Raw genomic sequence first — 13,141 nt, 5'->3', positions numbered from 1 at the left:
CCCCCTCCCAGACATCAGCAGGATTTATTGTTTTCCCCAGGTGTCCTCGCCTGCAAAATAACAATGACAATCTTTGTTTTTTGTTTTCTTTTGTTGTTGTTGTTGTTGTGTGTTTGCATATTAGTTGTAGGTTTTGGGGTTGACCCTGCCCTGCGCATCAGCGTGTTTGATGAACTAACGCTGGGAGAAGGCTTTGATGGAGTTACTCAGGTCCAGGGCTTCCACAGCGAGTCTAGAGCTTTCCACTTCCAAGGTACAGTAACACAAACTCCCTGTGTTGTCTCTCTCCATAGGTGGAAGATGGAGGCGGCCGAACTGTTTTCAAATGAAGAGTGTCACTGCGCTTTTAGTCATTTCTTGTTGTTTAACAACTTGTCAGACTAACGGGATGCCACCCAGTATAATCTACAGATAAGCTCCTCCACAGAGATGCCTCATGTGTAAATGTCAGATCATCTGATAATGCCGCAGCCCCCATATGCCTCTGTATGATTCTCCCTGCCCATATCACAGCCTTGTGAGAGAGACTTTGTCAGCAGCATCGTACAGTGGATTTACAGTTTTTCTCTCTATGACGGGGACTTGGCTCCGGGGTGGTGGTGGTGGTAGGGGGGGCCCTGCCAGACTGCCACCTGCCTGAACAAAAGGCGATGTGAGATCCCCGTGAAAAAGTGGGGTGAGCAGAGGGGGAGAGATGGGTGGATCGCGAGAAGAATCATAGAAAGACTAAGCATAATCAGATTAGGCAGGGACAAAAACCCCACGTTCACCAAGACGCATGATGTGTCTGAATGGGCCCCTCGCTAGAATTCAGCCGTCCTCCGGAGTGTGTAAGCCGTCTGAAGACTTCCTGTAAGCCAAATGTGAATGGGTGGAAGAGTGAGTCAGATGTCCACGTTGTCACTCGCGAGGCAGCGTGCGAGGCTATATCTAAGGCATTCGGTGAATTGCTCAGTTGTCAAAGCTTCGTTCGTGCTTGACTTTTGCGTGCCCCGTGTTGCCACTGTTACATCTTCGTCACTTGATGTCAGGCGCTCATTATGAGCTTGTTAACGGCCCCATTGCAGGGATTGGAGATGTCTATCATAGCCCAGCCAAAGGCAGCGGCGGAGGAAATTGCTTTTGGCTCCCAGATCAGTGACAAAATCCAAAAGACGTGGCGGCAACATTCGAGATCCTCAAAAGGAGGATCTCGACACGGCTCACATAATATACCAAAGTGACAACGTTGTTTTGGCGACAGAGAAACACCACAAATCATTTGTCGACATTTTTTTCCCCTTCCCCTCCTCCTCGCTGATATCTTCTAATCTCCCCGCACAGCCGCTGAGACAGCAGCACTTCTGCATGGAGCAGCAACTCAAGCATCTTTGTGAAGGCAGGCCATTTGATGTCCTCTGTGTAGACAACGCTCAGAAGTGCTCTACCCAGGCAGGTAGCGAGAAGGGAGCGGGAGAGAGACTACATCAAGGAGTTGGAGAAAGACAGAGAGAGAGAGAGAGAGAGAGAGAGACAAAGACAGTTATAGAAAGAAGCTCCCACAGCTTTTGTCACAAAATGAAAAAAAAAACAAAAAAATGACCATTTTGCAACTGGCAGCTCTCCGTCATAACGCCCGTATCTCTCTGCATCACCTTTGCTAAGTACATTCAGTTACCAAGGCGGAGAAGGAGGCGGCCGTGTTATTTATGGCAGAGCTCGCCTCCATTCTTCATTTGGGATGTCTATGTTAAGTCAACGATGTTGGTAGAGGGGGGGAGGCATACCGGCAAAAGGAGACCTGGGCCTCTCGCTTGTTTGTGATCATAAATAGACAGGGAGAGGCGCATATTGTAGAGATGGAGGAAAGATAGTGACAAAGAAGCTGAGATGGAAAGAAGAGAGAGAGAGAGAGAGAGAGAGAATCGGGGAGCAGAGCTGTCTGCCAGCTGTTTGATAGACTGTGCTGATTCCACATGTATGGATGCTTGGCTGGCTGGGACCAGCAGACAGGCCCACGGTGACATTCCGACGCTCATTAGATAGCAGGCAGAACATATCCATGGCTGTCCCCTCCGCTGCCTGCCTGCCTGCCTGCCTGCCCGAAGGGGAAGGCTGTTATCTCAGGGTGCTGGGTGGAGGCAGGAGGAGGGGTGGCTGCTGAGAGCTGAAAGAGAAGGAGCAGGATAATTCACAGTATAGAAAAAACGTGTGTGTATCTGTGCATGTGTGTGGAGAAGCGATTGCTACATCTTTTGTATCTCTGCCTGCCTAAGTATGTTTTTTGTGTGTGTGTGTGTGTGCGTGTCTGAGAGAGAGGAGAGCAGGGAGGAGTGGGGAGGATTGCTGTTTAGCACACCCCTGCTGATGCGTTTGAAGGTAGCTGTCAGCGCTACATTGCATGGCATTAGAAGAGGTGGACCTCGGGGATGGGCATAATAGAGAGGGGGAAACCCCCCCCCGGGCTAGGCTCATCTCATGTCCTGATGCCAGGTGATGCACAGCCACGCCACAGAATCATCACATCATTAGCACCAACCCCCCTCCACACAGTTTTTAATATCTCAGCACCCAGATATCTATCGGTCTCTATATAAACGAGCACAGGGGCCACACCCAGAAGCACTCCCTTCCCCCTCACGCACATACACCCACACTCTCTCCCTCCCCGGCTACGAGAGCGTACGGACCGAACTCATTCCAAGTGCAAACAACACAATTGCTAGAAGCATCCTTTCAGCTGCAGCGCAAGACTCCCCTGTAATTGTATCTCTCTCTCTGTGTGTGTGTGTGTGTGAATCCTGTCCGTCTCAGAAGCATGTTCTCCCTCAGACTGTTTGAACACTGCCAGCGAGGTGTTTTAGTGCATGTTGTGGTGATTATGTCCCTGACTGCAGTGACACTGAAGTGTAACAGGATGGAAGAGACTCATTTATAATACAGCAACATCTCGTGTGTGTGTGTGTGTGTGTGTGTGTGTGTGTGTGTGTGTGTGTGAAGGAGGGGAGGAAGACAGAGGGACAGCGCGTGAAAGCGAGTTTTGTTTTTCCTGCATTTATGTGCGCGTAACAGATAGAAGTGTTTGAATAGGAGTGACAATTATGTGTCCCCACCATTGAGGCTACTCCTGCCAGCTGTTCGTACGCTGGTGCTGCTTCTATGCACACTATACGATGAGCTGAAGTGATATAGGAGAGATGCAACACGCTGGATGGGAGGGCAGCTTCCGTCGCAGAGCCCCACAATTAAGTGCCTATGTGGGAAAACAGGCTTCTGTACTCGGCTGAATCGTAATGAGCAGGTATCAATGGGGTAATTAGCGCTGACAAAAGAAGCTAGCGTAGCGCTCATGCTAAACTTCCGCGCTCCCTTTCTGCTGCTGAATAAGGGCCGCCACAACAAATGGGACACCTAAGCTTCCTGCGTTTAGTGCGCTGTATGCCGTTTGTACAGAGGTGTGCAAGTATCATACAGATGAATCCATCCATACAAATTCTGCCAATGGAGTACAATGTCAATTTTGTCAGTGTTTTTTTGTTATTGTTTTTTTTAAAACTCTTTTTAAACTAAAAATGACCTTTGTGATATATTTTGTTGAGTTGTGTACCCGTACTGTCCCAGATGTTTTAAACAGTGTTCAAACCCAGTGAAATCCCTGCACATGCACGGAAAACAAAATGACTGAAATACCTCATAGTTATTATTATGCTCATTCATTCAGTTAAGTATTTATTTTAGCTTTTTAATGTGAATGTTGAAATTAAGTTTTATATTTTTTAATTCCTATATGTTTAAAAATATTTTAAAATCTATGTTAAACCTTTTTTTAATGTAGACAGTTTATGTTATTTTCCTCTCTGTCTTGCACCCCAGTGGGAAGGAGGAAAGGGGGCCCGGGGCATTTTCATCGATTCATAGCGCCTAGATCCCGCCCAGAAGACGACAACCCCCTATAATCACGTTACCTGCATTGTTTGTATCGTTTTGATTGAGAGGCCTCGACTGGCAGAAATGACACGCTCGATTAAAAAACGCTTTAATAGTCCGGTCAGTGTCATAGCAGCAAAGGCCAAGATATTCTGAATCCAACATGTCGAGATCAAAAACAGCTGTAATACCTTCCCACAGCGCTTACTCAATGGTGGTGTTACGCCCCGTCTTCACAGAGAAGCCCACAGCTTTCAGTTTCAGTTATGTTATCGAAATCCAGGCTGAGATAAAGCCTGCGACCTCACTCGGGTTATTTTCCTTAAAGCACGTGGTGCTCTCCATGGAAGGCCGACTGACTTTGACTTGTAAATTTAAGATTAAGCTTTTATAGTTAGTTATAAGCAATTATGCCTTTGAAATTGAAGCTAAAGCTACTCAAGACAATTCAGCTGAAGTGTTCTAACAAGAAAAACAGTATAATGCCCTTCAAATTAGATATAAGGACCACGGACCATCTACATCCTGGTGGTGAAGAATTTACAGGATAGTTTAGCATTTCAGGTTAATCTGAAAATAATACCGACCGTTTACTGAGTGCTGTAACTGTTCCTAGTGCTCAGACTGTGTGCAATGAGATCCCTTTCTGATGTGATTTTTAAGGTAAACAATGGAAACAAAATCCACTCTCACAATACGAAATTCACTCCAAAGTTTTGCTGACACTATTACGAGACTTATGCATTCTGAATCAGTTGTTATTTTCCCCCAAAGTTACAGACTTTTAAGTCTGAAATTCCCTTTTTTGTGCTGCCAAAGACAGTGCTTCCGTGCTGAGCCGCAGCAGAGGAACAGTAACATAAAGTGGGAATTGTAAAGTGAGTATAACTTTGGAAAATACCCAACAGATTTGTCTGCAAAAGCCTCACAGAACTTTTTTTTTTTTTGCACGTGAGCAGGAATGTGAATTGTGTCCCCCATCGCTTACATTCAAATCGCTTTCAGAAGGGATCTCTTTGGGAACAATATGGACGGTGGGAGTGATTGCAGGAGTTGCTCATGGGCATGCGAGCAGTACAGTGTAGCCATCTAGCCACGTTGGTCATTTGCAAAGAGTTCCTGTCCATTTCCACCTGGAACTTGAAGTAATTGTATAGCACGCAATTATTTTCGGCTATTTCAGCAGAAGGTTTTTGACAAGAGACAAGGTTTCTTTAGGTTTTTCTGTGTAATCATGTGGTGGATCTTTAACAAATTAACCAAACAAAATGTCCAGTTAATTAGTCAGCATAAACCTGTCCACACAGATTTGCTGTCTAAATATGCATTTTTCACGCTTCCTTCAATATGTGCTGTGGTTTTTATGTATTCTGGAACACTGCCCAAAAAGTTACTGAACCTCTTCCTACTGTTGACTGACATTATCCCCAACTCCCTGTGGTCAAAGTCTGTTTTGCTTCCCGCTCTCTGAGGCGAGCCTGATCCTGCGTTCCACACAGGAGCACCGGTGACCATGGAGGGAGAGATATATCTATCCCCCCCTGAGGCAGTTATACAGTTGGGTGGCTGGAAGGCTGTCATTAGCTCTGTGTATGTGTGAATGTCAGACAGGCGGTCACTGGGGAGGTGATCTGAGAATTGGGGAGAAATTGCTGGCCAAAGCAGTCCTGGAGGTGCCCTTGGCTCGGTTTAGTATTTGTTCCAGGAGAGTGGAGACACAGTGGGGGGAGATGGTCCGTCGAATGCAGATTGACTCAGCGCGGTGGAATATTCAGGAGGGCTAACAGCCAGCATTTGGGGGTCGGTGTATGTATTTGTGTGTGTGTGTGTGTGTGTGTGTGCGTATGTGAGTGTGTATGCATTCATCTTTAATGTTAGCCCATATTTCTGCATATCTTTGTGTTCATCCAAATGTCTTTTTTTGGATCTGTACACTTGCAAAAATGTCTGCATTGTAGTGTGTGTGTGTGTGTGTGTGTGTGTGTGTGTGTGTGTGTGTGTGTGTGTGTGTGTGTCTGTCCAATCGGTGTCTACACCTGCTTGTGTGTGCGCATATGCTTGTGTGTTGACAGTAATGACGGGTTTGGAGTTTGCTGCTGGTGGAGAGTTTATCATTACTCTAATCCCTCTGGAGAGATATTCTCTTGCCTAACCCTCCCACATATATCCTTCTCCGAGCTCGGGCCGGCAGATAAAATGTGGTGTTTGAAATATGCTCTGTCATTTTTCGAATGGAAAACATTATGCCATGAGAAAATAATACATTTCTACTTGGTTTAGCCTTGTGTTTTCTCCCCCCTTGATTGGATCACTGTGTTTATTCTGGGCCCCCTTGGCTGTGTGTGGTTAGTGCATCTCATTGCTCGCTCACTCTTAACTGGTCAAGAGATGGCTTATTTGCAAAACTGTTGAGGAGTTGTTGCGAAGATGTGGGAGGTGTTATCTTGTTCTGGCAATGCACTGGAGACCAAAGAATGAAAGTCCTCATTATTCCCATATAAAAGGGCCTATGATCTTCTCATCTGGTATCTGTAATGCTGTTTTTAGTCACAATTTCCTCTGGGAAATAATTAAATTAGAAGTCAAACATGTAATTAACATAAAAATATACTTTCTCTTGTCCCTCAGAGTAAAAAGGGGCAAACTCTTTCGAGCACAAAGAACTTCCATTCTAGATACCGGTAGAAGTGAAAACAGTATGAGAACAGGATTGTGGCAAAGCTGGGGTGTGTCTGTGCTCTCAAGCTATGCTGCAGGGCACCTGTTCTAAATGCTAAATGTGTGAGCAAGCGATTTGTGTAGTGCTGCCAGTGTATCTCCATGAGAATGCAGTGCTGGGAGTGTGCGGTGGATTACAGCTGTGTGGGTACAAGGGGTCAGACAAAATAAGACCACATTAGACAGTTTAAGATTAGAAGTGAAGCTGAGGGATGGAAATCGGGGGCCTGAGTGTAACCATTAAAGCACAATGTACCCAGGAGATAAGATTAGGTTGTAGCCCAAAGCTGCACTTCGTAGGGATGCTATTGAGCCAGGGGCTTTCGGAGATATCTCGTCAGCTGATATAACTCTGTATGTCTCAAAAACACAGTTTTCTCGCAATCAGCTGGCTCTCACATCCTGTAAACAGCCAGGATGGATGACAAGAGGCGCGTTATTGTGCTGAAAAATGTGCTGATTGGAATTTTAATGCGCTACATCATCATTTTCAAGCTATTTTGTGTCAGTATCTCACATCAGAGTGGTCGTTAGGAGCAGGTGGCCGCCCCATCGAGGCGCCTGCCAATAGATAATCGACCAAAGGCCCCCTCAGCAGGGCCACATTGATTTGGCAGAAGGGAATACTGGCCCTATCATCATAGCACAAGCTCACCCACTGCACTTTCATGTATGTTTTTTTGGAACGCTGAGACGACACCCCTATAGCGGTCTTAATCTTCGCCTGAGTGCCCGTTGAGAGGGCTGAGATCATTGCTCTTTTTCGCGCAGACGGCTCTATGCAGACCAATCTCATCACTCCATTTAAATGATGCCTCCGCCCTCCCAATCCCCCAAAGTCCCATTTGCAGCAGCCCCATTCCCCTCAAAGTATAAAGACTGGTGATGAGAGTCATCCACACATAGATCAAAGACCCATGGCTGCCGAGCTGTGGTGCAGCCCAGTGGTGGAGGCTCATTGGTCCTCACCATCCCCCCCCCGCCTCATCAGCCTTCTCACAGTATGGACCCCGCCCTGACACCTGCTCCCACTGTGCTCATTTTGCTCATGATTGAGATGTCAGCGCACTCTCTGTTCAACACATGGCATGGCAATGGACTGACCGGCGCGTACTGCCATAGACGCAAATCCCTTTTGGCTTGAGCTCATCTTCGCCTCATAAGTGGAAAGTGACTCACTGCGTGGAACATTTCGTGAAAGCACAATTCCAATAAAAAAAACTGTGGCTTAAATTACAATTCAGTAATGCGGATCAAAACAAAAAAAAATAATTTCTGAGATTATTGTCAACAGTGGTCGTTTGGATTCGGTTATGAAGTGAAATCTGTTGATGGCAGCAGATTATCACTAGGCAGAACTCCTGTTGCAGTCATTGGACCATCTGTGCCACCTCAGCCAATGACACAGGAATGATACTGCGCCGCCAATGAAAAATGCATGACAATGTTCTGCTATGGTGAGCCACGGATCCAGTGAGAATATTTGTTTGGACAGAGATGACTCAAAATATGTCTCCGATGGGCTTAAAAGCCCACGTCAGGCTACATACGGCTCATTCGGCTAGCGTGGTAAGCAAGTAGAAGGGAGAGATGAAAACAATGCTCCTCCCAAAACGCTCCCAACGTGTTCTAACCAATGGCGACACCGTGCATGACAGTCTCCATCATGGCATTGCCTGCTGTTTCACATTGCATTGTGTTAATTGGCTACTCCCACCAGCTGGAAGTAATGTTAATACACTGAGGAAAAGCCGCCTCGCTAGCTTCCTGGAGCGCTTAAGTGTGCCAGGGCTTCTTGCATGCATCCCATAGCTGGAAGTGAACTCTTTGATGTGATTGCTTCTGAGAAACGTCATCATTTATTGATGCTTCCATTAAAGCAGCATAGACGTCTGTGTAGAATTGGAGAGGAGAGAGGGGGCACACTGGTGAGAACAGGCCTGAGCTCACCAGCTAACTACATGGAGAAAACAAATGCCCTCCCATCCGCACCACCACCATTAGCCTTTCATTTCTCCTCCCCAAATCCTTGACATCATATTTCTAGCCCTACACCGAGCCGAGGAGAAAGGGTTTCATCCCATGGTTCCATTGTTTGATACAAGCTATCACATGTTTGGCACAGTGTTTGGTAGCATTAAGTTCTGTAATTCTTTTAGCAAGTGGGTGACGTTTAGTTTTATCTGAGGTGAGTGGCCTGACTTAATCTTGAAACCACTTAAGCTTCAAAGTGGCCGGCTAGTTCCCGATGACTTCATTTGGTAAACATCCACATAAGTTTTTTTAAAGTAGCTTTGTGGTTACATCTCCATTTATCAAAACAGGTCTGAGATCACAATGGTCAACCAGCGTGCACAGTTGAGTAAAGTGGACAACATGTTCCACTAAATGAAGCATGAAGCACATTTTTTGAGACAGAGCTGTAAACATTTCTCTTTTTGGAGGGTTTTGTGTTGATTTTTCATTTATGAATTCAAATTCGTCAAGCGTTCATGTGAATACATCAAATATTTACAGCATTTGGCCAGTGGAGTCCCAACGGAATGTTCTCCGGTTCTGTACAGCAAATTTTTTCTTTTTAATATTTTGTATCTCTAAAATGTCAATACCACCAATGTTCAGTGTCAGTATATTTCATACATTGCAGTTGATTTTAACACTATTTCATTTTCAGTTTAAACTTTCATTAAAGCTGCCATTTTCTTCTAAAAATATGTATAAAATAGCTCTTTATTCTTACAGTAATCACTGTTATAGAGGATTTGGTTAGTAACACATTCATCTCCTTCCTTCACTCATGTAGTAAAAGAGAATATTTTGTTCTGGTATCCCTGCCCGCTTTATCCAATCAGGACTGAGATATCCATAAAAGTGGGGGGTTGTGTCTTTTCATGACCACACAGAGAGCAGGATTCTCATTTGTAATGGCAATGACAGAACAGTGTATACCACCAGTTCCAGTGCTCCTGGTGATGGCTTGTACCACCAAACAGGCCAACTTGTTAACTGGACAATTTTCATACCCATGTGCAGTATTTATTAATAACAGTACACTCGCTGTCTATAATTACACTGTTCATATTGTATAATATTATGTATATAAATATTTCTATTTCCTGGCATTTTATAATATTTTTTTGTACTATTATTGTTGTTGTAATATTACTGTCCCGTGGCTGCTGTGACAGAAATTTGTCTGGACAAATAAAGGAATTCTGATTCTGAAGCAAAGAAAAACACTTGAAAATGACGGCAATGCTTACAGGAGCTTTAACAGTCTTACTGTTGCTATATTCTCATTAGTGTTTTCATTCCAAAAAGCAGTGAATTTAGGTATTTTTTAAATCTAATTCTTTTACATTACTTCAATGTAAAAAGTTGTGTTTAACAAAAAGGTGTTCTGTTGTCCTGATTCAATGTGTTAGATAACTAGGGGAGACAGAATAACCCATTTGAAAAGCGTTAGTCTTGTTTTACTTCTCTGATTTTCTTTCCGGAAATGAACAAAAATGTCAAAAAACATCCGATCTTGCAATGTTGAAAAAAAGAAAGAAATCCTGGCTCCGTCCTCTTATCCTGATCTGCAACCAGAGTTCATGGGATCTATTCTGGGTGGAGACCCATCATCCATTCAGGTTTTTGTGGGAATCCATTCAGTATTTTTTGTGTAATCCTGCTGACAAACCAACAAAAAAAAATGTACATGGATGAAAACATAACCTCCATAGCGGAGGTAATTACACACTTCAAATCCACTTTACTGCGTGTAATGTGTTTAAGTATTGCATATTCATATACATCAGTAATCCCTTGACAATTCACAGCTGCAACTTTGGCTTTTCATTTGTGTCGGCCTGCCCTCAATATATTCAGCAAAAGTCCTTGTGAGATTAATAAAACATACATATTGAAGACACATTGTTTGTTCTAGTTTTTTATTTTTATTTTCACAAGATTAATCTTCCAATGGATGGAGGAGAATCTCTCCGAGCAACTGGCTTTTAAAGGTCTAAATGATTGAAATAATAATTACATTAATAGCTGTGAGTATTAAGACATAATGCAGGTGGTTTACTAATCACGGGGTTGGATGCTCCTGTCCACTTGTCAAAGTGTCCTTTGGCATGAAGCTGAACCACAGACTGCTCCCGATCAATAGAGCAGCCCTGTGCATCACATCTCTTTGCCATCTGTGTGTGACTGTGTGTGTGTGTGTATGTGTGTGTGAGCAAATGAGTGACAAAAGCGCCATATGAATGCAGCTGTTTACCATTTTTGCCATTTGAATATTATCTGATATTTCCGTCTTCATTCTAGGGTCCTCCAGGGAAGTGGTGGCTCCTGTTGAGGTCTCAGAGCAAATGGTCCAGAAGCTGAGAGGCAAGAACGAGTTCACTGTGCTGGTGACCCTCAAACAAGATCACCTCAACTCTGGGGTCATCCTGTCCATTCATCATTCTGAGCACAGGTATGATCACTTCACATCTGACGGTATATTGCGGTCAGATATGATTTGTGATGTGTAGAAAGAGGGTAACCTGTGATATTCAGTCATAATATAACAATTTTTGTATTTGATCATCTCAGACATATTGTAGCAACCCAGATCATTGTTGTATACAATTTGAAAGCACATGGTAAAACACAGTTAAAAAACCCAACAAATTAAATTTGAGATGCATATTTTAGCAGCGTATTACAGAGCAAGAGCCCAGGGTGTCACACAGAGTACAGTGCAGCCCCACTGATAAACCATAATTAAAATCGATTCCTAAATTTAGCAGTCAGTAATGTGTTTGTGATTGAAACCTGAATATTTGTATTTGATAAGTATTTAGATGTTCTACATACCAGCCTGGTAAACAAAGCAAAGCGCCAAGTGCGGCGATGTATTATTCACAGTCCATCAACGATCCAAACATTGAGCCTGTAATCGTGGATTGAAAACTGATGAGACCCCATCCGCAGTTAGCATGCTAATGTTTTCCATTAGTTTGTGGTAGCTGAGCCGTTGGATGATCAGAACAGCAATCTGAATCCACATAATGCGTTGATTGAACAGTTTGTACATTAAAGTCAGTCCTGAGAAGAGAGCTCACGGGGATGTTAATGACTTTCCCCTCCGCTGATTAGCTTTCCCAGCCATTCATATGCAACAAAGCAGCACTGCATGGTTTCATCTGGAGACATGGCAAAGACTAATTCAGTGTCAGAAGTGTTAGCAAGTGCATTTATGGAGCTGGGATGAATGTGCATGCATGGCTGGGAGAGAGTAAATCTATTAGATCGGGTTTGCAGATAAATCAATGCCATTGCCACACTTGCACGAGTGTCTATTTTTTTTTTTTTTACTTCTTTTGAATAATGTTTCCAGCAAATGAGTCTAGTTTTAAATAAGTCTGTCTTTAAAGGCAGGGGTGACGAGTGTGTATCGGCGTCTCTTTCCATTAGTGTCACTATGCTGGGTGAATCTCAGTGGTGTGGAGAGGAGGATTCTGCGGGAATACTAATACGCCAATGTAAAGCGTTGAACCTCTACAAGTCAGCTATTGTTGTGTGTTGCTGATGTTGCACTTAACAGCTATACAGTGCCATTATGTTTGACTAGTGATGTGATTAGATACAAAATGGTGTTGCGAATATGGGGAGATGTGAGTGCCGTGCTTGGAAATGAGTGGCGTGTTTATCTCTCGGCGCTGTGCCGATAGAGGAGCCCTGAGTTTTGACACTCGCATGCAATAGGTTTACGCGCGGAAAGAAATAAGGATTCGCTTCCACTAACGAGACTTAAATGCAACAAGACATGCTGTACAGCGCAGGGAATGCAAATTCACAGGGAGATGCATGTGGCTGTTATTGGAATTGGTTTGCTTGGACATCTTGCAGGCTCCTGGAGCTGGAGAGCAGCGGCCAGCGCAGCGAGGTGCGACTTCACTATCGTACCAAAGGCCAACAGGCCCACACGGAGGTGTTCCCTTACAGCCTGGCTGATGACCAGTGGCACAAGGTGTCTGTGGCTGTCAGCGCCTCCCATGTCATTCTACATGTCGACTGCAACAGGTAAGATGCTCGGGTGCACGCTGAGTGAGGTTATTCATTTATTTTCAAATGATTTAAACTGAAAATGCAGATATGTATATATAATACCATATGACACTGATCTTATTAGGTAGATCTGCCATGACACAATGGATCCACGTGAGATGTAGTTTTGTGTCAACATCCTCACAAAGTTCAGTATTTCCATGTTCAGTTACATTCATTCATACACTTTTTTTCAGTTACAATAACTCTCTTTGAGTTGCTGAACGGGAAAATTACTACTGATGAGATAAAATGAGGTAAAATAGTGCACCAGATCAGTCCTTGCTATTGGCAGATCACCTGAATTGTGGTATTGGTATTCTTTTTTTTATTGTTCATTTTTCAGGGACAATGGATTTTAAAGAACTTTATTGTAAATATTCCAGAATTAGCCAAGAGTGAAGTTTTCATCTGTAGTCCCTGGCAAGGTGTA

At 43.9% G+C, this 13,141-nt stretch overlaps 1 protein-coding gene across 1 annotated transcript in view; it reads left to right on the top strand.

The window, feature by feature from the left end:
- Window positions 1-13,141, top strand: part of nell2a (neural EGFL like 2a) — an 86,250-nt gene that overhangs the window by 700 nt on the left and 72,409 nt on the right. Inside the window, exons 2-4 of the mRNA XM_037108242.1 lie at window positions 125-253; window positions 10,942-11,092; window positions 12,511-12,684. Coding sequence (XP_036964137.1) covers window positions 125-253; window positions 10,942-11,092; window positions 12,511-12,684 — 454 coding nt within the window. The remainder of the gene's footprint in view (window positions 1-124; window positions 254-10,941; window positions 11,093-12,510; window positions 12,685-13,141) is intronic.

This window comes from Acanthopagrus latus, chromosome 8 (genome assembly GCF_904848185.1).
Source record: "Acanthopagrus latus isolate v.2019 chromosome 8, fAcaLat1.1, whole genome shotgun sequence".
Taxonomy (NCBI): domain Eukaryota; kingdom Metazoa; phylum Chordata; class Actinopteri; order Spariformes; family Sparidae; genus Acanthopagrus; species Acanthopagrus latus.
The sequence above is the reverse complement of the archived record's forward strand: the minus strand, read 5'-3'. Positions and strand labels throughout refer to the sequence as shown.